General features: G+C 37.0%; 4 protein-coding genes across 5 annotated transcripts; 2 read left to right on the forward strand and 2 right to left on the reverse strand.

The window, feature by feature from the left end:
• Positions 1–307: 307 nt before the first annotated feature.
• On the forward strand, positions 308–2,259 carry LOC113670245 (uncharacterized). The gene is made up of 2 exons (XM_027186350.2): positions 308–417; positions 1,263–2,259. Exons 1-2 carry the CDS (start codon positions 403–405, stop codon positions 2,079–2,081), a joined length of 834 nt encoding a protein of 277 aa, XP_027042151.2. The 5' UTR covers positions 308–402; the 3' UTR covers positions 2,082–2,259.
• A 473-nt stretch (positions 2,260–2,732) lies between these two features.
• On the forward strand, positions 2,733–10,535 carry LOC113670228 (late secretory pathway protein AVL9 homolog). Of its 2 annotated transcripts, none has more exons than XM_027186334.2 (18): positions 2,733–2,947; positions 3,075–3,195; positions 3,365–3,468; positions 3,865–3,936; positions 4,626–4,715; positions 4,845–4,914; positions 5,084–5,124; positions 5,272–5,310; positions 5,639–5,708; positions 6,119–6,189; positions 6,738–6,809; positions 7,098–7,232; positions 7,644–7,779; positions 8,570–8,650; positions 8,719–8,833; positions 8,917–8,970; positions 9,135–9,199; positions 9,376–10,535. In XM_027186334.2, exons 1-18 carry the CDS (start codon positions 2,873–2,875, stop codon positions 9,537–9,539), a joined length of 1,575 nt encoding a protein of 524 aa, XP_027042135.2. In that variant the 5' UTR covers positions 2,733–2,872; the 3' UTR covers positions 9,540–10,535. The 2 variants fall into 2 exon arrangements, with proteins under 2 accessions (XP_027042135.2, XP_027042136.2); XM_027186335.2 differs by having other exon boundaries at positions 2,769–2,947; positions 3,365–3,463.
• Positions 9,744–17,193, reverse strand: LOC113670227 (uncharacterized). The gene is made up of 7 exons (XM_027186333.2): positions 15,890–17,193; positions 14,892–15,073; positions 13,967–14,307; positions 13,727–13,857; positions 13,071–13,273; positions 11,720–12,169; positions 9,744–11,107 (listed from the first exon to the last, which is right to left on the reverse strand). Exons 1-7 carry the CDS (start codon positions 16,239–16,241, stop codon positions 10,865–10,867), a joined length of 1,902 nt encoding a protein of 633 aa, XP_027042134.2. The 5' UTR covers positions 16,242–17,193; the 3' UTR covers positions 9,744–10,864.
• A 651-nt stretch (positions 17,194–17,844) lies between these two features.
• On the reverse strand, positions 17,845–22,964 carry LOC113670211 (uncharacterized). The gene is made up of 3 exons (XM_027186309.2): positions 22,104–22,964; positions 19,861–21,245; positions 17,845–19,339 (listed from the first exon to the last, which is right to left on the reverse strand). The coding sequence occupies exons 2-3, from the start codon at positions 21,234–21,236 to the stop codon at positions 18,607–18,609; spliced, it is 2,109 nt and encodes a 702-aa protein (XP_027042110.2). The 5' UTR covers positions 21,237–21,245; positions 22,104–22,964; the 3' UTR covers positions 17,845–18,606.
• Between the last annotated feature and the right edge of the window lie 905 nt (positions 22,965–23,869).

Consider the following 23,869-nt stretch of genomic DNA (forward strand, 5'->3'; position numbering starts at 1 on the left):
TCCCCGGAGTCATGGCGTAGGTTTCATGAAATCTTGTGCAAAACGAGTTTCGACAAGATTTCCGTACAACTACGTACTTCATTATGCGTACAATTAATTGATAACAGAGAGACAGTGGTGTTCACAATAGTCTTGCCTTTGGGACAAGTTTTTTGTTTTAGAATAGAATGGGGTCACATGAAAACCTTTCCCGATTCCTTCATGACAAGGTTGGCGTAAAGAGTATAAACAATATTCATCAACAAACTGACAATTACTATTTCAGTCTTCGTATTGTTCTTTCAAGTGGTTTCGATCTTTCCGTGTTCGTGACTTTCCTGCTCGTAACAGCTGTGACGTAAACCATCACGTGTTATTTATGGCTCATTTCTTCTTTTGCTCTGTTTAGCGTCGTTTGCAGTCATGGCAGGAACTGAGGTAAGCAAGCTCATCCCGTTTTTTTTTAAGTCTTCTAGATTTGATAAGGCGGTTACAGTATTTCCTAAAGGTACCATGACTGTTTTTCAGTGATCACTGTGTGACACCCTTCAGGTGTAAGTCAAGATTTCAACAGATCGGGGGACCATTGTTGTTTGTGCTGTTCAGCATTGTTCCTTTATTTAGTCAAAGAATCGTCATGTCATTTTCAAGTTTTTAAGGACCGATCCAAGCTCAAGTCCGTGATCTAATCTCTTAGTCAAAAGCCAGCGAATTGCAAATCCGATTTCGACGACCGATAGTTCTTTCTCGCCAGTCATTGATAAGTAAATTAAACTGATTTTTTTGTTTGTATTTCAAGGATTAAATTTATCATCAGAACCATCAGCTTACTTTCTCGAACGCTATAAATAGTTGTTAAGTGAGTAGTGGTATCAAATCTCCTTTTTCTAATGAGTTTTGGGCTCCAGTTTCATTAAAGATCAGGGAAGTCGGAAAATTCCGGTCAAGTGTTTAGCCACGTGACTCTCCATCTGATTGTGAAGTGTGACAACAATTAATCACGCAATGTTAAGCCCAGAAATTTGAATCGCAAAAATCGATGCAATAACCTTGCAAGAAATTCCTAATTTGCTCTAAAAACATCTCTTAAATACCCTACATGTTCATAAAAGTGGAATGATTTCTGTATAACCCTGTAGTAAACTATCTACGCGTAAGTTTGATGGATATGGGACTTCGATTTTTAAGGATGAATGCCACAAAAAATAGCAGATGTAAACAATTTACATGAAAAAAAAGAAAACAAAACAAAAACAAATAAACTTCTTTTTCACTTCCTTCAGCATGATAATGAAACATTGAAGGACAACTGTCCTGCATTTAAAGAAGGCTGCCCTTATTCCAATCTGACAAAAGATCTTTTCATGGAAGAACTCAAAAAATGCCCCGAGTTCCAGATAGGATGCCCCTTTAAAGATGCTAAAAATGTCAAGGAAGTGGTTGAAGAAATGTCCAAGATGCCAGAATCAAAGCACCACACAGGAGAGGCACATGAGCAGCTACTCGGCATGCTGAAGGCTGTTCATTCTGAGTCCAAAAAGTTGGAAGAGAAGGTTGGAGAATGTCCTGTGTTTAAGACAGAGGAAGGCTGTCCTTTTAAAGATGCCAGCAAGGAAGGAAAACCTTTGATAGAGCCACCAGCAGCTGTGTTAGAAGGTTTTACTGCCTCTGATGTCAGTAAACTGAAGGAGAAGTGTCCTGCTTTCAAGGAAGGGTGTCCATTTGCCAACACGGAGAATGAAGCTCTTTTGGGAGAAATTAAGAAATGCCCTGAGTTTGAAGAAGGATGTGCCTTCAAGGATGCCAAAACAATTGAAGAAATCCACAGTAAGCTGTCGCAGATGCCAAGCAGTGACAAGGAATGCCATAAAGAAGCTCTGATGAAGACCATGAAAGTCATTCATAGTGTTGGCCATGAGAAAGCTGAGGAGTGTCCTGTACTTCAGAAAGATGGTTGTCCATTTAAAGCTGTTGAGAGTGAAGGAAAGCCTCTTGTGGAGCCAGCTGATTCAGTGTTGCCAGCTGGTGCAAAAAGGAAGGGTCCAGCCTCTGATTCAGGGTGTCCTTTTGCCAAAGTTGGCAAAGAAGATCCAAAGAAATAATCAGTAGATCTTATGCTGAGGCTCTCAAACTCAACACAACATGAAAAAACACAAACTTTTAATTTTTTAAATTAAACATGGATGAATACACATTGTTAGTTATGATAAGTAAACTGTCAATTACCACCTGTGTTTAAAACAGTAAGGCAAACCATTAAAGTAAACTTTATCATTCTTATCTGAGTCTTGCTATTTATAATTGTGATAACTATACTTGTATTGAAAACATGTTTTTACTTTAAAATTCTTTTCTTTACATTGTTAACCCTTAACCTCCCTTAAAGGACCAAGACAGAATTTCTCTTAGCAAGATTAATGCAGCATAGGGCAGATAAGTGATGAAAATAAAGAAAAATATCAATTTAGGGATTGCTAGTCAATCCAATACCAAATTTTCTTACATAACATCATATGAATTGTATGACAGATATAAAGGAGAATTACTAATAAGATCTTGGGAGTGACAGGGTTCACTGAGACACCGCTGTTGTAAAATCAATGTCAAAAGGAGGGTGACTCAAGACAGTTCCAACCATGAAGCAAACTTGTATTTCCATTGTTGTTGTGAGAGGGGATAGGGAGCTTCTGGTGGAAAAAGGTTTGCTCATGGAGTGGAGTAGGTGTTTCATGCATAGTTTAGATTTAGTGAAACGAGAAATCTGGGTACTAGAAGTAATGCTCTTCCCCATGCTACACGCTCTCTTATTCAAGATGGCGGCTTTATGAAGATGGTATTCTTAAACAGCTTGTCTCGCAATAAACAACAGCTGGGAATCAGCTGAAATGTAAAAATGACTGACCACGATCCAGAGAGGGCCATACTGCATATTGTGGTGGTTGGATTCCATCATCAGCGAGGATCCGAGGTAAAATAGGTCCCGATTATTTGCTCGAAAGTATCAGCTTTGAAGAGAAGCATTCCAAAATCTGTACTAAAATACGACATTGTTTCCCTGTTTTCGTCGTTATGATTATTATTTCCATAAATTTCAGGTGGAGTTTTTGTATCCACCGCTTGGAAAGCAAAGAAATTCTCAATCTTCAATATTTCCGAGTGAATGGAAATTTCTGCCGTTTTTGGCTTTACCAGATGGAGCCCATAACTGTGAGCAAGGTATTATTCCAGAAAACTCCTCATTTAGTCTGATGGTGATTTATAGCGCGCATTTCAAGCATTGCGTATACAGTCATCCATTGAGTCTCGGGCTGTTTTATTTACAATACTAGAAATGTGCAGCCTAAAAACTCTTTTAATCAAGTTACTGATTTTCATTAATTTGTAGACACAACTTTCTTCCATGTACCAAGTCTCAGCACAGAAGACACTAGGCAGAACCCACAGTCAACTATTTTTGGAATTTCTTGTTACAAGCAGATTGATAGTAAGGTTGTTATAATTCATTTCTCTAATTCAGATAATGATGAGTTAAAGGAAGGCTTATGCGAATAAACAAAGTACATATATAGGTATGATATACAAATATTATTATCAATGTTAGCATATATCTGAAAAGGGCTGTCTTTGGTGACAAGAACAGAGTTCCAACAACATGAGCAGAAGTTTTCACAAATAATATTATAACTTGAGGAAGCATTGTTATAAAAGTGAATATTCAGACTCACAGAGAATGCTGTTGTACTTTTTTCCTAACCAGATGGGGGCACACATGAAGTGTTTGTTCAGCCCATGTTTTGCTTCCTAAAAATTAGAGATGGGAATGAGACATTTCAGAGTTTATTGTGAATTTGGAATGAGGGTTTCTAATTCATTTTATGTTGACAGGACTTAAAAATTAAAAATGAGGATGTGACCAGAAGCACTGTACAGAAGAGTATTTGTGTCCTGTCCTGCTTGGTGAGTACACAGGTTACTTAAGTGAAAGGTAACCTGTTGTTTCAACTCAGCCTGCAGATTGAGTGTCATTTTTGCTTTTTCTAGGCAAGCAGAGACAAGTGCTGTGAAAATGCAAAACGCAACTTGTCTCTAGAGAACACTTTGTGCCTGCCACTTGTAGCCTAAAAAACACAACAATGCAAATTCTTTGTAGGCTAGCTCAAATACAGAACATGTAGTATTACCAAGCAGTGGGGGTCAAAATGTACCACTACACAATGAAAAAAATAAATATGTTAGATTAGATATTTAACCTTTTAAGAAGGGGGTAGTATATTCTAGGTTAAACTAATATCTAATTATTTATAATTATTTATAATCATTTATTTTACATTTAATGAGAATGATAGTTTGTAAACCTACAAAAAGTAGTGCTAGTGTAAGGATTATCATAAAATTGATAATCGTCTTCTTCTTGCTACTAACTTAATTGATAAAGATCCTTAGAAGAATAACTTGAAAGTTTTCATTTGTTTGAAGATCATCTTTGTTTTTAAGGTGATATTCAATTGAAAGACTCCATTACTTGACAAAGACTGGAAATATGAAGACAATAATTGAAAAATAACAATTCGATTTACAATTTATCACAGAACTAGACAAACATTAAACAACTGCAATTATTTAAATAATTTTTCTTGTTTTATCAGCCACTTTATGGATACCTAAGAGAAAAGCTGCAAGTTGCTACCAGACTCTATTTTGAAGAAAAGGATTTCTCTCAAACAGGAATTTTAGAGGTACTTGATATCCACACAGACGCAACTGTACTAGAAACAAATTGTGAAAGCTTTGTTTTGACATCTTTCCCTGTTATCACTAATAACTTGGTTTCTTTTAATTCAAAATTATATTGTGTGGGTTTTCAGGAACTATATAGAAATTTAAACATGACTGTTTCACCAAGTCTGATATCAGAAGAATCTTTACTATTCATTGGTGAGTTTTTCATGGTTTTATATTAATAATGAATAGTTAAAAAGTCTCTAAAGAAAGTGGTTATAAAATTTTCCCAATTAAACCATACCATAAGTAACGGTGTCATGCCAAGGTTATAGATTATACAATACCAGGGTTTTTTTGGTAACTTTTTTTTCCCTTTTGTTAGGTTTTTCAGCTGTAGAATTAGTTAGAAAGTTCAGACATCGGGTGAGTAAAAGCAGTTATGTCATAATAACTACTTTACATGTTTAATTAACAGAATTCTTAAGCTAAAGAAGAAGTAAAAATGGTTCATTAGTTCATATAACATAAAAACTTAATTAAAAAAATAAATTGTATTCTTCAACTTTACAGATTTTAGCTCTTTTTAAACTGCTTCTCCTTGAAAGAAAGGTTTGTGTTTTTTGCATAATTGATCACAAAGTTTTAAACTAGAGAGGTTAACTTTCATATAATTTTGTCTCATGCATTGTCCTGTGATATTTGATGTATTTAGTGTATCAAACTGAAACAGACTGAAAATTACAAAATATTTACAAGCAATGTGAGGCACAACTTTTGTATGCCATGTCTTGAAGATGTTATAAAAGAAATTTATATGTTTTCATTACATACACTATACTTCTCTTCTACTTGACACAGTGATATTATGTTGTTAATAAGGATTTTTCAATTGTAATTTGAAGTTAACATACGTATACTTTTCACATCTTTATCACAGGTCATCTTTCATGGATTTCCAGTTAGTAACATTTGCTCACAGCTTCTCTCACTTGTTTCTCTGTTTCCAGGTAAGCATTCAATTAGTATTCAATTATGAAAACCATAACTATATTCAAAGTTTAAATGTTTTCTTCTTTTTGATGCCACATATTAGAACTTGACATAAAGGAATCTGACCTTTACCACAGGCAGACATGTACAATAAATATAATAAAGTGCTAAAACTGTTGCCTGAAAAAGCCTGAAGTGATTAATTTTCTATTTCAATATAATAAAGATATAGCAAGTTGGTATTGTGGTTTTAATTACCACCTTTAGTGTATGTTAGATGGTTATTTTTGGCTAAGAAAGCTGCCCTTGCAACTCAATGATAAACTTCTTATTTATTCAAGGCACTTTGTGGCAATACTTCTCCCACATTCAACCTCCAATGCTGAACAGAACATAAGTCAGTATTCATGTTTTTTGTGTTTTGTAGGAATGATTCAGGGTGGTCTGGTGTATTCAGTCACCAGAGAAAAAATTTTTCAAGAGGACAAGTCAGAGAGTGTATGTATGTTTTATAATTAAATTATAAACATTTTGAATTGTAACAGTCAGAGTAGGACGGCTAGCCAGATTTCTGTTGTGCTATTACATCTTTTGGTCTCATGTTGGAGATTCCCTTTAAACTCTATGTTTTAATTCACATAATTTAGAACATTCTCTCATGGTTACCTCTTTTAAAGGATCATAGGGGGGCAACCTGCCTGTTTTTATGTTGTTTAAATATGGAAATTTATGAAAAATGTTCTTACAATAATCTGCTCATATCAGCAAAATTATGCTCAAAAGTTGCAGATATTATACACCTGCAAGTATGTTTGGAGTTTTTAAACAGAAAGTAATGAAAAAAAGGTTTAAAAATATATGTTGGGAATGAAGTTCATGACAGATTTCCAGGTGTGTGGGTACACTGCATAATGGTTAACTAAGAGTTTTAAGAATCCATAGAGGAATGCATGAAATAATGTTATTACTAATGTATGACCCAGTAATTAACTGACCAGGTAATTTCAAGTTAAGTAAGTTTTTATCGTTGTTTTACACTGAAACAGGATATTCATGTCCATGAATATGAACAACTATCAGTGGATTTATTTGGATTTCCTTTAGCAATCTTTACAAAAGTGAGTCAAATAAATACTGCTTAATATTGTATCACCTGCTAAGGATTCACTGTTCAATGTTAATTAATTCCTTAAAAAATGATGATGATTTCTACTGTTTCTTTAAAAAAAAGACATTTCTTCATTTTCACCTGACTGCTCTAAAAGGTTTAGATATTATTCTTATAGTTCGAGACAGTGAAGAACAAATGAACTCCCATAAAATACACAACATTTTATGTTACAACAGCATTACCATCTTACAATGTGGTGTGGATATTTCTACAACTCATTTTTTTTTCCTCATAGAACTCTTTGTTTCATCCTTATTTATCTTTGCAACAAATGGAACTGTTGAAGAGTTCTCATGTCAGAAGTTTTGTGGTTGGGGCATCAAATTATTTGTACAAACGGCAAAAAGGATTATCAGATGTTTTGGTGGATGTGAGTACAAAGGAGCTATCACATATTAGTATAAATCTACTAAGTTTCTATCACAAACGCTTTAATATAAATTGCTTAAGGCTACCTGCAGTCCATTCTACAATGGATGATTACAAAATGGTTCTTCCTGTTTATTTTAACTCCCAAAAGGATTAACATTTAACTTCTCCCTATAATATCCATACATTGTCTAGCAAATAGGTAATGAGAATATTCAAATGTATCAGGTAGAGGTTGTTTTCTTGATCGAGCAATATATAAGATTAATGGTTAGCAATTGGAGGGAAGGATTAACAATCAGATCTTGGGAGTTCCAAGGTTACCTGAAAATGTTTTGTGTATTGCAGGGAAAAGGACAAAATAGTGAATTTACATTTGTTTGTTAATCTATAAGTTTGTTTTTGACAACAGCTGGAGAGTAGTACAATTGAAATTCATGATCCTGAACTAAACGAACAGTTGTCATTATCAACTGCTGACCTGAGGTTTGCAGACTATCTAATTCATCACGTTGATGGTTATGCTGAGAAAGGCCAACAAGAAGCAGGTTAATTGCAGTGATTTTGACCTTGATAGAATTAATTTATTTTTAGTTTTGATTGTGTGTATATATAATTCATCACTACCATTGACAATTAGAGAAAAATTGTCTCAATGTGGTATTTTTCTATCTGAATAGTTGACTTGTGCTCATATTTCTTATACATTTGAACTGTACTCCACTTAAAAAATGTTTCAAGCAGAATAAACATTCCATTTGTTGGTTTATTTAAACCCAGTGGAGAGAGTTAGGAGCTGAAACTTCCTCAGTTGCCACCTCAATATTGGCGATGCCTCTTTGCAACCCTAGGAAAGACGACAGGGGGGGGGGGATATGAGCACTAACCTCACATGTTGTCAAGGAAACTCATTTTTGCTTTTTACTGACTAATGGTGGGATAAATATTTGTTACGTCTATATGCACAGTGTTAATCCCTCACAGAATTAGGTTACTATCTCTTCAGATTTGGACAAATAATATTATCGTTTCACTTAGTTAAGGAGAAACTGACTGGAACATGGTTGGTTTTTTTTTGGAAAATATTTTGACAGAATCGTTTAGCCTTCATCAGTGTGATTCAGTTGAAAAATTTTCCAGGAAAACTTACGATATTTCAGTCAGTTTCTTTTACATTACATCTTTGGAACTGAAGTAAACACTTTTGCTTCTATTTCACTTATTGTTGAAACTTACCCAGAGAGTAACCTATCTTGTTGATTTATTACAATGTCAGGAACTTGCCAAGAAATTTTGATCAGAGTCCAGTTTTAATTATTTTTTTCTTGTATTCCTTAGGCTGGGATGGTAGTGATGAGTGGATCAGAGCCCAGTTCAAATTGTATCTTCTGTCACTGTTATCAACCATTCAACACACAGGTTTGTGATCCTGTGTATGGCTTTGCTTCTAATGTGGGAGCACTTGTCTGATACTCCACTATTTGCAGGGGGTGATGGGATGGCAAACTACAATGAGAAGTTCATAGAGGCCTGGAAACAAACTACAAACTATCAAGTGTGGAGAGGAAAAGAACACACAGGGATTGATGATGTACATGCTGGGTAAAGTACACGGCATTTCCAAAGTTTGCTTTTCATTGCAAACCCTAAATTGTAGTAACAGTTTAACACCATTTTCTTGACAGACATCCTTTTCAAGGACAGATGGGACTAGCAGACATTAAAATCAGACTCTCTAAGTAAGATGTTAGCCTATTAAATCCATTTTAAACTGGTTGTTGTTGTTTGTATTTTTATTTCAAGAGCGTGTCACAAAGGAATGCTTTTAAGTAAAGTTCAGAAATTATACACAGTGTTGTCTACCAATTTTCTAAAGTACAATATGTATCTGTTTGTTGTGTAGTGTTATGCAGACAGAAAGAGGCCGTAGGATTGGTCATGCTGTGGTGGAAACTGGCAAAGTCGTAGGTATGATAGGTATTTGTTTTTAGATCCTCTAGAGGAGAGGGATTGCACAAACTTGTTCCCAGAGTTCTCTCCTTGTTGTCCTTGGGGGATGAGTGGGAGACAGCTTCCAGAACTAGGGAAAACATCAAAGGAGTTTAGGAAGTTACGATATTTTGATTCTTTATTTTTTTTCTTAGGTGGGGCTATTAACAGTGCACGCTCATTTGTGACATCATGGTTGTCTGAATTGACGCAATCATCTTCAGAGCAGAATGAAGAGGAGACTGGGGAGAGTAAAGCACCAGAAGAGAAAAGTGAAGCAAAAATTGATGAAGAAAAGAATGCAGGGCTACAGGAATGATGAATGGTGCAGCAATTTAGTGATTGTACTTGGCTGGTAATGCAGTCAGTATGCTGATAATGACAAAAAGGTATCATCCAAGCTTGTCATGCAAAGATGTCGTAGTTAAGGAATTAAATCACTTTAAAGACATTGTCATCATACTATTGTATTGGGAAAGTATTTACTACAGGCAAGGTTGAGCAGAAAGGACCCATTAAACTCTTTTTGTCAGGCAATTATTTTTATTATAATTTATTACGTACATCAACTTATTATTATCATTATCATTATTATTATTTTGCCTACATTGCATTTTTCTGTTAAGAGCCTTTCAATTCTGGGGAAGTTTCCTAAAATAAAAAAATATCTAAATTTTTATGAAAAATAACAAAATAGCTTGTTAACTTAATCAGTTACGCATTTTTTCACCCAAGCAGCACAATTTATAATAATTTGCAGAGAAAAGGGGAATCTTTAGCAGGAAAATATTGTGTCAGCTGTGTTATCTCATGGAGCATGTTCAATTTTAATTTTCTGGGTATGGAAACTGCATTATAAATAACTATGTTATAAATGATTTGGTTTTATCAACTGAGTTGATAATAAAAAATCTGCTTTGACGAAGGGCTAATGCTCAAAACATCAGCTTTGAAACTCTTTACGGTGATCAATTTACAGTATCAACTCAGTTGATAAAACGTAATTAATATATGTTTTAAGTTGTACACGGTGCTTTACTCAAGCGAGCGCCAAAAAATAATTTGATGATATGATATCCAAAAAATGTATGCAATTAAACAAATATCTTACCCTTGTGACTAATATAGTGTGATGAACTCCTGAGTGAGGAACCAAAACTATGGGATAGTAAAATGATAGATACTGAACGATGCGATATGTCCTGTGATATGTTAAATGATATTGGTATGTTGTTAATGATACCATAGGACACTATATTTTCGCTGCAATAATAGAAGTTACTCACGGAAATAAATAGTGTTTTCTCCACCGTGACTGATTTGCTCTTTAGTCTTCGTTTTTCGTATGTTCTCCGTGGAGAAAACTGGTTCGAGTATTGGCTCTTTACTCTTTTCGTTCTGGATTTGTTTTGCTATAAATAGAACGGTTTTCAACCGAGTGTCAAAATTATTCCAGGTTTTCATAGGTTTTGCTTTCTTTTGCTTTGTGATTGGTTTAGAAAACCCGCAACGTGTTTACTTTGGACTCTTATTGGTTCCTTTCAATATCTTCCTCTCTTCTGATTAGCGGAAGTGATAACAGGGGGGTCTATTTTGATACTCAATTGAACTGCGCTCTAATCATAGCGCTTTTCTCGAAGTTTGCTAATTATTTAAACGTGCTCTGTGGCCAGAATTCTCGCAAAAGAGCATCAGTTGTTCTTTCGACGTCAGTTTCCGCGGAATCTTTAGTTGGTTGACAGCAGTTGGTGTGACTTTGAGTAGAAAGTCGCGAAATTTCTTGAACGTACCTGGTTGGACCAAACAAACTTCGAGTCTGTCAATACAGCCGCCATTTTCACGACGAATGAGATAAAATGGATTCACCTCACAAAGGGCGTGGTCCAACTAAAAGGAAAATCAGTGACAGTTTTAAAAAGGCAACAGACATACATGCGAGGCTGAATTACACAAACGCGATTATGTGTTCGAGTAGTAACTAATTAGGTGACGATAGTTATCCTGGATTCAGATTGTTTTACTGAAATTATCTCTGTGATTGGTCAAGAAAACGTGTGCCATCTTCTCAACAAGTCAGACGTAAAACTGAAATAAATCTCGATTTGGTCACCCACGTTTTCTTGCGTCTTATGCAGTTTACCTGGTTTTACTCTGAGTTCTCATTGGCTAATGATGAAAGCAAGCTTTGTTCTGATTGGCCTTTGTGTTTACTATGGTTTTTAGTTTTTTTGACAACATCGGAAGTTTACTTTGTTTACAACGGTTAAGATGACGATATGATAAGAGTGTAATGACAATGGTGTAAAAATAATAATGGAGAAATTTATAATGATAGTGCTAACGATAACTATAATCATAGCGATAATGATGGTGTTAATAGCTCTGGACCTCGTTCATCTACCTATCCCTGTAGTAGCATCTTCCTCAGCAGTTCAAATTTTATAACTACAGTTCCTACCATAAGAAGTGAGGAGACAAAGAGATAGCTTTGATTCTTACCTCCTGTGAAAGCGGCCTATTCTCTCCTGGGTCTCGCGTTGCACTAAGCTCCAAGAAAATTATGTAGAATGGCTTAACATCATCGAAGTCAGCCTTGCATCTGTGGTTGTTGTTTTTACCCTGGCCAATATTTTCCTTAACGAAATCCATCTTCGTTGGGATAAAATTCAACAGAATGCTCTCTGCGCATGCGTAATCCACGAGGTCAAATTTCTCGCCTTTCCCTCGGAGCACATTCGTAATTGCCTCGTACATCATCGTCTCAGTCGTTTTCTCCGAGCGCATGTTTAATAGCTGACCTTGTCTGTACTGAAACTCTACCACCGGGCAATTGTTGTAAAAACGGACAACTTTCACCACATCTCCAATCCTGTAACGGTACAAACCGCTCAGTGTGGTTACCACAAGTTCGTATAAGCAACCGGGTTCGATTTCATCACCAAACAGCGTCTGTAAAAAATATGACATGTGCATGGCTAAACTGTCTCTCCGCAGCCGTTGTTTGGAATGTCATGCATTACACCACCAGGGATAAACTAACGTTTCTTTTCAGGGGAAGGGGGCGGTATGTGATATCCCATCAACTTTAAGGATGAGTGATAGAAAGAATGACCTAAGTAAAGGAGATCCGGAATAATTGTCACTACAGATGACAATTTTGTCGTTTCATGGGAGAAGTACATTCACAAATGGGATCATATCACAACAGTATGCCCATTAAAAAAAAAAAAACCACTTTAACAAGGCTGGACCTTCGAGACGATTAAGGCTGTAACTGAAATTGTTTAGTCTTTATAGCGCGTGGCTGCCAGCTAGTCTTTATTTAAAAAAAAAAAACATTCTTAATGGTCCTAAAGTTAAAACATTTCATTTCCAAACATTTCAAAACGTCGGCTTTTATGAACGCTGGAAAGTAGACTTTTGACTAAAACTGGAAAAATTTAAGAGCAATTATAAATTGACTGCCAAAAAGCCGAAACCAAAATAATCTCTGCGGCCAATTGTAACGAATAAAAATATAATTATAAGCCATTAAGAACTCAAAGCTAAAACAGTCGGGCAAACAACTAAAAGCGGGGGAAAACACGGGTGATTAGGTCACAAGTGATGTTCGTCTGGCGTCTCATTGGTTGAGAAGATGGCACAAGTTTTCTGGACCAATCACAAAGCAAGATGAAGCAAATACGTTTTAATAACCGGCCAGTCTTGCCTAACTTGTCAGAATATATGAAGTGCTAGCGATCTCTGGGTTCGTTTGTTCATGGACGTTCTTTTTGAGTGGTTATGTTTATTCTGAAATAGGTGACATTTCGTTGCTTGAACGTGAGAACAAGATAGCTCTTTCAAATACCTTCGGTTGTTCTTCGTGAGTATGCTCCAGTGGTATGAACTCAAAGAACATTGAGCGAGGTACAAGGAGATAGCAAAGTTCCGAGTTCAGTGGCCATAAGTTCACTCCAATCAATCCTTCAGTTGCTCCATATATGGTGGAACACAGTGCCACACCCTTGAGATAGCGCTCCCGTAACTGCGTGGCATAAAGCTCAGAAGAACCTTAAAGGGAAGAAGATGCAGCATGGAAATTTTCTCTTTTTTTGATGTGCAAAACATGCTGCAAGTCTTTCCTTACGCCCTACGACTGCATCCCCCTCCTACATGCGTCCAAGTTTTATGCCCCAAACAGGATAAGTCCAGTCTTTTGCTCTCTAAACCACGTCGTTACTCTCCATTGTAGTTATTCTTTGTAATATTAGGCACCAGCCCTTCCTTCAAAAACCTTTTTCCGAGGGGAGGGGGGGGGGGAGTGCGCTGTGTGACTTAACAAATAACAGATGTGAGGAAAGCTGATACTCCGTTAATGGTGTCAAATTTTGATGGCCCAATGATGGTCGCAATAGCAGGATTCTTTTTTATACAAATATCAGTCATATGGTTAAAACTTGACAAGCGTAAGTAATTTAAGCTGATATTTTCGAAACATGCGACAATATTGTGACGAGAACTCACCTGACACTACTCCATGAACATATGCAAGGTGTGGCCAAATTCTCCTGGCGATTCCATCAAAGCCCTTCTGAAACTCCACCCTTAGTTCATTTGCTCGTTGTTTATCTGGCTTTAGCAGCTTATTCAGCTCTCTTGGAAATAAGAGGCAGACAAAGAAGATACAATCAGTTATGATCACACAACAACAAAAAAGTGGTTGATATTCTGAGGGAACGTTTGGGTTGAATTCATAATACTTACTTTCGAACTCCATCTGTTATGTCAAGATCCATATTGATTTCACCTTTCTCCAAGTCTTGCACCAATAATTTCCAGTTTCTCTCAAGGAAGACGAAAACCCCGTGAATCCAAAACGCAAAATTGCCCAGAATCGCACCCAGGTCTCTATCTCTCAGTGCAAACAAGACGTGAATATAAAGTCCAGCGGGTTCAGACGAGACGTCAAGGTGCACTCGGGGAGTGGACAGGGCGTGGAGCTGTAATGAAGGCGCTAAAGTTGAAGGTCCTATTGGAATCCCTCCTTCTGAGCATCTTACTTGAGGAGCGTGAAACAGCTTAAGAGACTTCTGTAAGCTGTCCGCCTAAGGAAAGATGAATCATGTTACAGGGTTTCTGGTAAAGAGAGATTAATCGGCCATGGCCGCCTGACTTGGTCAGGACATTCTGAGTACAGAAATTCAAGCCCGTGCGGCCTGCCATGCTGATAAATTGCGTGCCCTTAGCGTATTGATCGCTCAGATGCCATTAAATAAGTCATTAATAATGCAGTTGTCAGTTGTGAAATTAGATTTGGAAAATTAGATTTGGAAAATTAGATTTAAATGTAAAATTAGAGATAAAAATTCTAGAAATTTCTACCCACACCATAATTGCTTGTGGTTCACATGACTACCCACACTTGCATAACCCTTAGCTTTTCGTGCTAATCTCGTGTTCTAAAGCTCTATCTATTGTGTATGACTGCTTTCTGTTGCGATTCCTAAATGGAGATCGAGGTCATGAAAGCTAAGCACACAAAAAAGGATAATTCTTAACCTGACGTAAAAAAAACTCCGTTAAAGCAACACAGGAACACTTGAGGGACCGCAAAAAGAAGAAAATTATGTTATTCTTTCCATCCTGTGTGGCAATGTTTTAATCTCATTTAACGATTACTTCTGCTCACCAGGGGTAGAACGTTAAACAAAGTGTGATAAAGTCCCACGGAGAATCCGTATTCCACGAATACTCGAGAATTGTTTCGTGTCTTGGGAATAAGACAGCTTCTTCCTGTTGTTCCGGATGTTACCGCCAACATCCAAGGATCTTGATTGGTCAGTACATTCGTCTTTCCTCGATAAATTTCATCTGTGGTGAAAATTAAATTTATAAACTTGGTTAAAACGTTTACTTTGATGAGTTACGGAAGAGGTTTTTTGATATTCAATAAAGAACTCTCAGGCATAAAATCTTATTGTCCTAGCGCGAATACCAAATTATCCTAAAATTGTATCTCAGTTGTAAATTCTGCTTTTAGTGATAAAGTTAGGTTTCATCGAAAATTTTACGAGTTAGAGAATTCCTGTTTTCTTATCTATCTTTTCCGTGCTCTTCAAAGCTGGAAGAAGCCACAAAAACAATAGAAAACAATCCTTATCTTTTTCATTTTTTCAGAAAATATCAGTATGAAGTGCTGTTGTGAAATGATTAAAAACTTTTGGCGCAAGATGCTCGTCAGAAAGGAACAGATCAACGAATGAAACAAATATTAATCTCTGTATTGACCAGTATCAATGGCTTATCCGTATTTCAGAGTTTAAGTTATCCAAAAACGTTCTCCAGAGGTTTGATTTATTTCTGTAACCAGACAAAAACATCAGTTTGTTTTTTTATTTCTTCACCAAAATAAATTACTTGAATATTTCAAATCATTCTTTTTTTGCGTATATATTACTCTATTCAATATTACGCCTAGCAAGATAACGCGAATCTATTTTCTATGAATGATCACTGCTGGATAAAATCAGCTTCAAGGTCTTGCCTCTTTAACTTGGGAGTGGTCAGTGACAAATTCGTGATTACTAACCGACAAGCGCAAACCTGTATATGCCTTAAGCTATTACAGTCGTCACATGCAGACTGTTCTGTTACCCGGCTTCATATTTCGTTCATCTTTCCACTTACCCACAAATGGTTTGTAGTGATCATACTTGGTGATGGGATGAACATCAGTAAAATCCCGGCAGCTCCATATTTCTTGAAACTTGAATTCTCTGCCATATTTAGTCTTTGAGTTTTTCCTGAGAATGTTCAACAAAAATGTTTCTTGAACTTGAGGAAAACTTTTTGTGTCTTTTTCCAGGCGTCTTCTTGCTTTAGCTCCCAAGAGATACACAAAGCGATTGATAAAGTAGTGGATCAGTAAACTCCGTACAGTGTGAAATTTGCTTCGACGTTTTTTCCGGATCTGAGCGAGAACAGAAACTAGGAGACCGCCGACAAAAATCATAGCAAATAAAGATGTATACGCTATCATGCTGTGATGTTCAAGTGTTAAATTTAACCTCTACGTCGTGCCGATATGGCCGTTGAACATATTTCTCTAAATGCTTCCTTCAAGCCACTAGTCACGTTTACACTTCTGTCGCTTAAACAAGTAAATAAACTAACAGATTCTATGACGCGTTAAGTTCATTTTATCAATTTAAGGTGGCTAAAGGTCAAGAGTGCACTCGTAAAGGAGCAAAGCAGATATCCCTTAAAAATGCATAGTCAGCTGTCCATCAGAAATGCATGTCCCAGTTGTGCAGTATGTAGTGTTGGGATCCTTAGGTGTCTAGCAGACAAATAAACACTTTGTGTAAATTTTTGTATCTGTGAAGTTTAGGATCAACCGATACGAAATTTCAACTTAACAGAGACAGAGAATCTGTCTCAGGATCAATGAATTTGTTGTTGTAGTTGTTGCTGTCTGATCAAAGATAAAAAATTTTTGAGTGACCTTCACATTACCAAAACTGTTAGTTGCGAAATCAAGTGAGAACGCTGAGAGAAAGCTTCGCAGGACTGCTCTGTTTTCTTTGGATGTTGACCTATTTGATTTGATTACTTTTTTTAAGATAGAGATCGCGAAAGATTGTAAAGCGTTTAAATGTACCTAGTTCAATATTTTTTCCCGGAACTGAGATAATTTCTCCACGTAAATTTGTCCTCCTGCTTTCTTGACTGTATTTAATGAAATATCTACCTCTTAACACGATAAAGAATGAAATAAGTTAGCAAACTCACGACAAATGAATAAAGGGGTAAGTTTCTAAAGAAACTGTGGTGCTGCGTCGGTGGGAGAGTATAGCAGGTAATTTAGTGTTAACAACTGGGTTGAAAACGTAAATTAGCCACCGTAAAGGGTAAAAAAGCTGACGTTTCGAGCGTTAGCCCTTCGTCAGGGCTAACTCACGACAAACCCACGTTAACAGTGGGAACACAATAGTAGTACCCGTTTCGTGTGTAACGTATTTCCTTCGACAGGGCTAACTCACGACAAACCCACATTAACAGTGGGAACACGATAGTAGTACCCGTTTCGTGTGACGTATTTCCGATAGTGGGAAGGGCAAATTCGTCCATTACAGTAAAGGCGGATGTCGAGCTCATTTATTCTAATCCAAGCTTAAAGTACTTAACAGCTTTGACTTCACCCTTGTTGAGTGATACTATTCAGTCTCTAGAAGTTTCATTTGAAATTAATAAGAGAAAAAAGTTAAACTGCATAAAATCTACTGAACCATGAAATATATTCTTGTTCAACGCGAGTATTTTATAAGATACCGGTGAAAATCCAGTATTCTTTGAGATACAAAGTTTTGTTATGGTCATCACATTTAAAGTTAACTTTCCATCGTGGTTCACAATTTAATCACTGGTTCGGATGAAAATTGGTTCCAGGCCCTTTTAACCCTGACAGTGACCAGCATATAATTTCTCCCAACAGTAATTCTATTGAATCATGGGAATGAAGGAAATAAAAGAAATGTATAGAGAGGGGTATGGAGAATATTGATACTGATCTCAGGATGTAATGGGTTCATCGGGAAAAACATTTCCTTCACCAGGAAACAGTACGAAAGAAGAATCCACAATTTCTATGCGACATAATTTTAATTAATTTGAAATAACTTCCAATACATATTTCTGACTATATATTAACTGATTAGCATTTATTAAATCATTACATAAATATATATAAATTGTTTCAAATGTCAGGACTATTCTTCAATATAATATGAGAGCTGCACATTAAACTATCACTCTAAATTTAATAACTCCCATAAACATGTAATTGTAGAAAAATGATACTGCATCATCATTGCCCAAAATTCTGAATCTAAATGTACTTGTCTTTACTAGAGTTTCAGCAGTAGGGTTGATAACCCCTTAGGATCATCTGCTTCTTTTAAGTCCTCATAAAAAAATTGTCATCCAGTTTCTTTATTGATGCCTTCATTCATTGACTTACTTTCACTAAAATAACTTTTCTTCATGACAGTGTCCTATTCTGGCAACATCAAGTTCACTGTGCATATTCAAAAATTATTTTTTAGTTGGATGCTTCAATTACTTCTACTGAAAGTTAGCCATGATGGTCAAAAATTATAAATTTGAAAATACCAAAAGCAAAAAACTAGTTCTTTGATACCTTCAATTCACTTGAGATCACCTGTATCCTCCACTCAAACCTCCACACTATGGAACACCTTGATCTTGTACTCTCATTTAATAATAACTATAATATTAAAACTGTTAATCTGAATTAAATCAAGGATCAAAATTTTTTTCTATTGTCATATAAATTTGTTTTGAAAGCACTGTTCTTAATACAAGCAACACAACATTGTACTGTTTCACATTATTTTGGTGAACACCAGCCCTAGCAGAATGGCTGCAATTGCAATAATTACTGCCAGAAGCACTGGATGAACATTCCTTCCTTCACTTCTTGGAGCTGTTGTGTTTCCTTGTGCAGGTTTTTTGGCCATGACTGCAAATGGACACACCCCATGAGCCTGATCTTTACTGGTGTCAATGCTACTGTAAACCTCTTCAACTGTCAGCTTCTTTTTCTTCTTGGTAACCTGATCTTCAAATCCAGCCATATCATCTATCTCTTGAAACAAATGAATGTTGAGCAGGAAAACATAATTTGCTTCTTTAACAATCTCATCTGATTTCACTTTGTCAATGCTGAGTTCATCAAGGCAGGATCTGTACTTGTTCTTAAACTTCTTAGCATCAGGAATGTTATCAAAGACATAAAAGTGCACTCCTTCTCCAGTACTTGGGAGATCCATAGCTTTAGTGGCCATTTTTCTTAAAATTTGTCCACCTGACAAATCCCCCAGGTACCTGGTGTAATGATGAGCTATCAACAGAGCTGGATCCTTGTCAGCTACTTCATGGATTCTGTCAACATAGGCTTTTGTAGCTGCAGACATTGGAACTTGCTCCTTCCATTCCTCGCCAAAATAAAACTCCATATCTTCTTCCAAGGACTGCAAACGACCGAGCTCTTTAGGAAAATGCACTGCTTTGACCAGATCATGATCTTTATGTCTCTCACTCTCTTCTTCAAGTGCTCTGAAATAGAAAGGGGGAGTGGGTAATTAGCAGTAATACAATTGGCATTGTAACTCAGTCTTAGGGTTGTCTGCCTACTAAGTAAAATTCTGCAAATGAAATCCCTTGCAAACACCTATTAAATGATTTGCTATGACTCTATGGCATGCAGTAGAGGTTTGGGCTCACAATATATCTCTAGATATTGTTATTTTGATCTGCACTTTTACAAGATGGATCGAAATTTCTAAAATTTTTTCTGTATGTTTCCCTGTTCATTAATGTTAGTCCTCTACAATTCATTAAATTTTGAGATGAAAATAACAATGGCTGCCATACACAGCAGTCAATACTAAGCAATTAAAGAAAAATTCAATCTTCATTGCGAAATGACAATAGGAAGGATCACAACAACCCCACATTGATGTTTCTATCCTAGATAGGAATTAAGAGGGGAGAGGTTGGGTGGAAAGTAGAGTGTCCTGAGAAAATGTAGCAGCCGTAATTACAACAGGTTTATATAAACCAGGTATAGAACTTACCTGTACACGAAGTAAAGATCAGCCAAAAGTTCTTTATACCACTGTCTCTCAATCCTTCCCTTGGCAAACTCCTTTACAAAGTGAATATTTTCTGCTTCTCTGTGGATAACTTTGGTGCCTTTCTTCAACTCCTTTGACAGATGAATAGATGGTTCTGTTTTCTCAATTTCTTTATTGACATCTTCTTTGATGTCATCAATTGAACTCTGGAAAATCTTGGTCCAACGTTGACCATCCAGCTTGTCAACCAGTGGTTTGCCGTCACTGCAGACAGTCTTGAATGGACATCCTTCCACTGTTGCAAACATGGGACACTCACCCATTTCCTCTTTCAGTCCATTGGACACTTCATGTATGTACCTGAAAATTTCTACGAGCTTAGCACCATGTGATCCCTGCACAGAGAAGGATGGAAGACTGGCAAGCTTTTTGTAAATATCTCCAATAGTTTCACTGTCCTTATGAGGGCATCCATCTTTGAATTCAGGACACTGTTTCAGCTCTTCATCCAACTGTTTGTCACCAACTTTTGCAAATGGACATCCAGATGCAAATGCTGGGCAAGTTTCTTTTAAATCCTTGAGGTTAACAAAATGGGTAGAAGGCTCTTCTGACTCAGACTCTGAGGGCAATACAGATTCTGCTGGACTGAAAAGTGGCTTTCCTTCACTCTCAACAGATTTGAATGGACAACCATCCTTCAGAAGGATTGGACACTTGTCAGCTTTCTCATGGCCAACACTGTGAATGACTTTCATGGTCTCCATCAGAGCTTCTTTATGGTGGCAGTCCTTGTCACTGCTTGGCATCTGTGACAGCTTATTGTAGATCTCTTTGATTGTTTTGGCTTCTTTGAAGGCACATCCTTCTTTAAACTCAGGGCATTTCTTAATTTTTTCCAAAAGAGCTTCATTATCCATGTTGGCAAATGGACACCCTTCTTTGAAAGCAGGACACTTCTCCTTCAGTTTACTGACATCAGAGGCAGTAAAACCTTCTAACACAGCTGCTGGTGGGTCTATCAAAGGTTTTCCTTCCTTGCTGGCATCTTTGAAAGGACAGCCTTCCTCTGTCTTGAATGCAGGACACTCTCCAACCTTCTCTTCCAGCTTTTTAGACTCCGTGTGAATGGCTTTCAGCATGTTAAGTAGATGTTCATGTGTTGATCCTGAGTGATGTTTTATCTCTGGCATCTTGGAAAGTTCTTTCAGGATATCCTTTACATTGTCTGTGTTCTTAAAGGGGCACCCTTGTTTGAACTCAGGGCATTTCTTGATTTCTTCCACAAAAAGGTCTTGTTTAATCTTAGAATAAGGACAGCCATCTTTAAAAGCTGGGCAGCTCTCAAGGACTGATTCTGATGCATATGATACCATGATGATATCCTATAAAGAGGATAAAATTCGACAACTGGAACAGACAATCCTCTGAGGGCCTACTAGGCAAGTCCAAAAATAATTCTACATTTTCACTCCTTACATCACAAAATAAATTATCCTCAGTGTCTACCAAACAGTTATTACAACGTCATTTCAGAGAATTTGATTTGCCAATTTAGTGATACTGTGAAATGTTTTTTTTTAATGGCCGCTCGTAATTACGGCTTCACTAAAACTGAATTTTGTCTCTGGAAATTAATTGATGGCCAGTTCATCCAGACAAGAAGACATACATGACAACACATAGTTTTCTCAAATCCTGTACACCCTCTAAACAAATATCTGAGCACGAATCGATAAGGCATTAAAAAACACAGCTGTAACAGTGTGACATGAGCTTAGCCTTCCGCCGCTACAAAGTATTCATGCGATAAACTGACAAAGCGATTTTTATTTAACTTTGTCACCACATTCTCTGTAAAGCATTATGATCGAAGAATAACTATTTTGCAACGAGCGTGAGAGAATCCATGTCGAAAATTTGGAAGGAAAGCAACCTTCCTCCGCCTATGGATTTCGACAAGCAAACGAAGCAAATGTCCTCATCTTTCAAATCGATGAAGCATGACTTAAAGTGCAATTTTTCGTTGCATCCCTTGAGCACACAGTTAGTAGCTTTGAATACTAATTGAGCTCTATCAGAACAACACTGGCAGGCAAGAACGAGCGACAACCCAGTCGAGCGCAACGATATTTACAGCTTTGCATCCCCGAATTAAAAAGTTTCCTGAACAGATTACAACCTTTCTATTTGGGTAGAATATTTAAAGCTTTCAAAAAACGTAAAAGAAAGAAAAGATTTACCTTAAAAATGAGTTCCAAAAATTGCCTTGACTTTGCCAATCTCGCCTTCGTCGTGCCAATATGGCCAGCCCTGTGCCACCCCGATATTTTTGCCTGAATCCGTAACAATAAACGACCAATAAGTTCGCTTTCTCTTGCTCATGTGATCAGTTGTATGACGCCCTTGTGGGTTTCAGTTTCTGCTGCATCATCTCGCTAATAATAGCCTGATATTGTGAAAGTAATTGCGCAACTCCATGCTATCCTTGGCCCAGCACAGTTACCGCGTGATTCCCATAATAGTCAGCTTCGTAACGCCAACGTGTTGCCAAGCTGAAGGTTGAGGCAGCTGACACAGACAGGAGGATTGATAATAAGCCATTTCGGAGTGAGGCTGAAGGAGACCTTGTTGTGATAGAGACCTGTATCTAGTTAGCATGATAACAAAGTAATTTGCATTTGAGAAGCAGCAAGAATTTACTCCTGTTCAAACCCTTGGCAACCAACCACTCAACTGTAAAATGGAATATTCATGCTATCATGCGAAAACCGAAGTCAGAATTTTTTAAAATCAACATTGTGTCAAAAATCTTCAAAACAAGACACCTCTCTGAGTGAACACTATACAGACGAGGGGCTTGAAAACTGGGTAGACTTTGAACTCGACACGATAAATACTAGCCTACGTGTAGCCGTACCCTCGAGGATACCCTCCATATAAACAGGCTGAAATTTCCCAATTAGCCGATGCTGCAAAGGGTAATGATTTTCGTTGGCAGGTGGTTTACTGTAAGGTCACAAAAATCAGCAAAAAGACAAGTGTATCCAAAAGCACTTCACGTATGAGTGCACTTCCACGATCTTTTAGCTCCCCAGAATGTTCTTGGTTCATTCTTAACCACTTGTTTTGAACAGTCTAGTACATTCCGAAATGAATCCCTCGTGTGTGCCCAAACAGGTCACACGAATATTATGCGTCATATTAGCATATATGAAACAAGTTATGTGCATTCACTCTATCATGTCTTTTCTATCTTAGAGTTTCAAACAGGTAAGTGCATGTGGGCGTCTTTAAGGACCTTAACCAAAACACGCGAGGACGTGGCAAAAAATCTAATGGGTAGAACATTGGCTCAGCACGAGTAATTTAAGACTTAGCACATTTCTTCGCCGTCCGCTACAAAACAATAACGTGAAATCACCAAAATTTGCATGGTCTGAGAATGGAAACCCCGACGGCAATTCATTCAAGTTTCCATTTGGAACTCACGCTCCTAAAATACGTTATGCTGAAGTTAAGGTGTGGCGCTTTAAGAGACGGTGAAAACATCCAGCCAGTCGTAAGGTTCTATCACAAGAATTCATTTTTTAATTTACATATTCTCGACGTTGCCGTCCTGACTGCTTAAGGTCCCTTTTATCTCCGAAAGGGGGAAGGGGGGTGGGAGAGAGGAGTGGAGAGGTGAGGGTAGAGGAGGGGGGAGAGGGGGGGGAAGACCCTAAATCGGTCTCAGAGATATAGCCGTAACTGATGAAAAGTTTATTCTGGTTTTAACTACGGATCCGAAATTATCACTTTGCTCCTATCAGTAAATTTGCGTCCACAATTATAACTTTACAGCGACATCCACATCTTTGTTGTATTTAGAATAGCATTTAAAGGCCTCTTTACCATAATAACGATTGAAAATTTTTGTAATTAATATCGTTAACCAATCAAATTTTATGTCACGACACATCAATAGCAAACTAAGAAATAAGTAAAGACAAAGAATTAATTATAATTA

Source organism: Pocillopora damicornis, chromosome 9 (assembly GCF_964200805.1).
Source record: "Pocillopora damicornis chromosome 9, jaPocDami1.2, whole genome shotgun sequence".
In the NCBI taxonomy this organism is placed as follows: Eukaryota; Metazoa; Cnidaria; class Anthozoa; order Scleractinia; family Pocilloporidae; genus Pocillopora; species Pocillopora damicornis.

What these genes read in the sequence shown, in the direction of transcription:
- LOC113670228 (XM_027186334.2), top strand. Translation starts at nt 2,873, where the DNA reads ATGACTGACCACGATCCAGAGAGGGCCATACTGCATATTGTGGTGGTT. An exon ending in CTTTAGCAATCTTTACAAAA is followed by an intron (nt 6,810 to 7,097) that starts GTGAGTCAAATA and finishes TTTTCCTCATAG; the next exon opens with AACTCTTTGTTTCATCCTTA. An exon ending in ATCAACCATTCAACACACAG is followed by an intron (nt 8,651 to 8,718) that starts GTTTGTGATCCT and finishes CACTATTTGCAG; the next exon opens with GGGGTGATGGGATGGCAAAC.
- LOC113670227 (XM_027186333.2), bottom strand. Translation starts at nt 16,241, where the DNA reads ATGATAGCGTATACATCTTTATTTGCTATGATTTTTGTCGGCGGTCTC. An exon ending in TCACTACAAACCATTTGTGG is followed by an intron (nt 15,074 to 15,889) that starts GTAAGTGGAAAG and finishes TTTTCACCACAG; the next exon opens with ATGAAATTTATCGAGGAAAG. An exon ending in TGTTTAACGTTCTACCCCTG is followed by an intron (nt 14,308 to 14,891) that starts GTGAGCAGAAGT and finishes ATCTTTCCTTAG; the next exon opens with GCGGACAGCTTACAGAAGTC.
- LOC113670211 (XM_027186309.2), bottom strand. Translation starts at nt 21,236, where the DNA reads ATGGTATCATATGCATCAGAATCAGTCCTTGAGAGCTGCCCAGCTTTT. An exon ending in GATCTTTACTTCGTGTACAG is followed by an intron (nt 19,340 to 19,860) that starts GTAAGTTCTATA and finishes TTTCTATTTCAG; the next exon opens with AGCACTTGAAGAAGAGAGTG.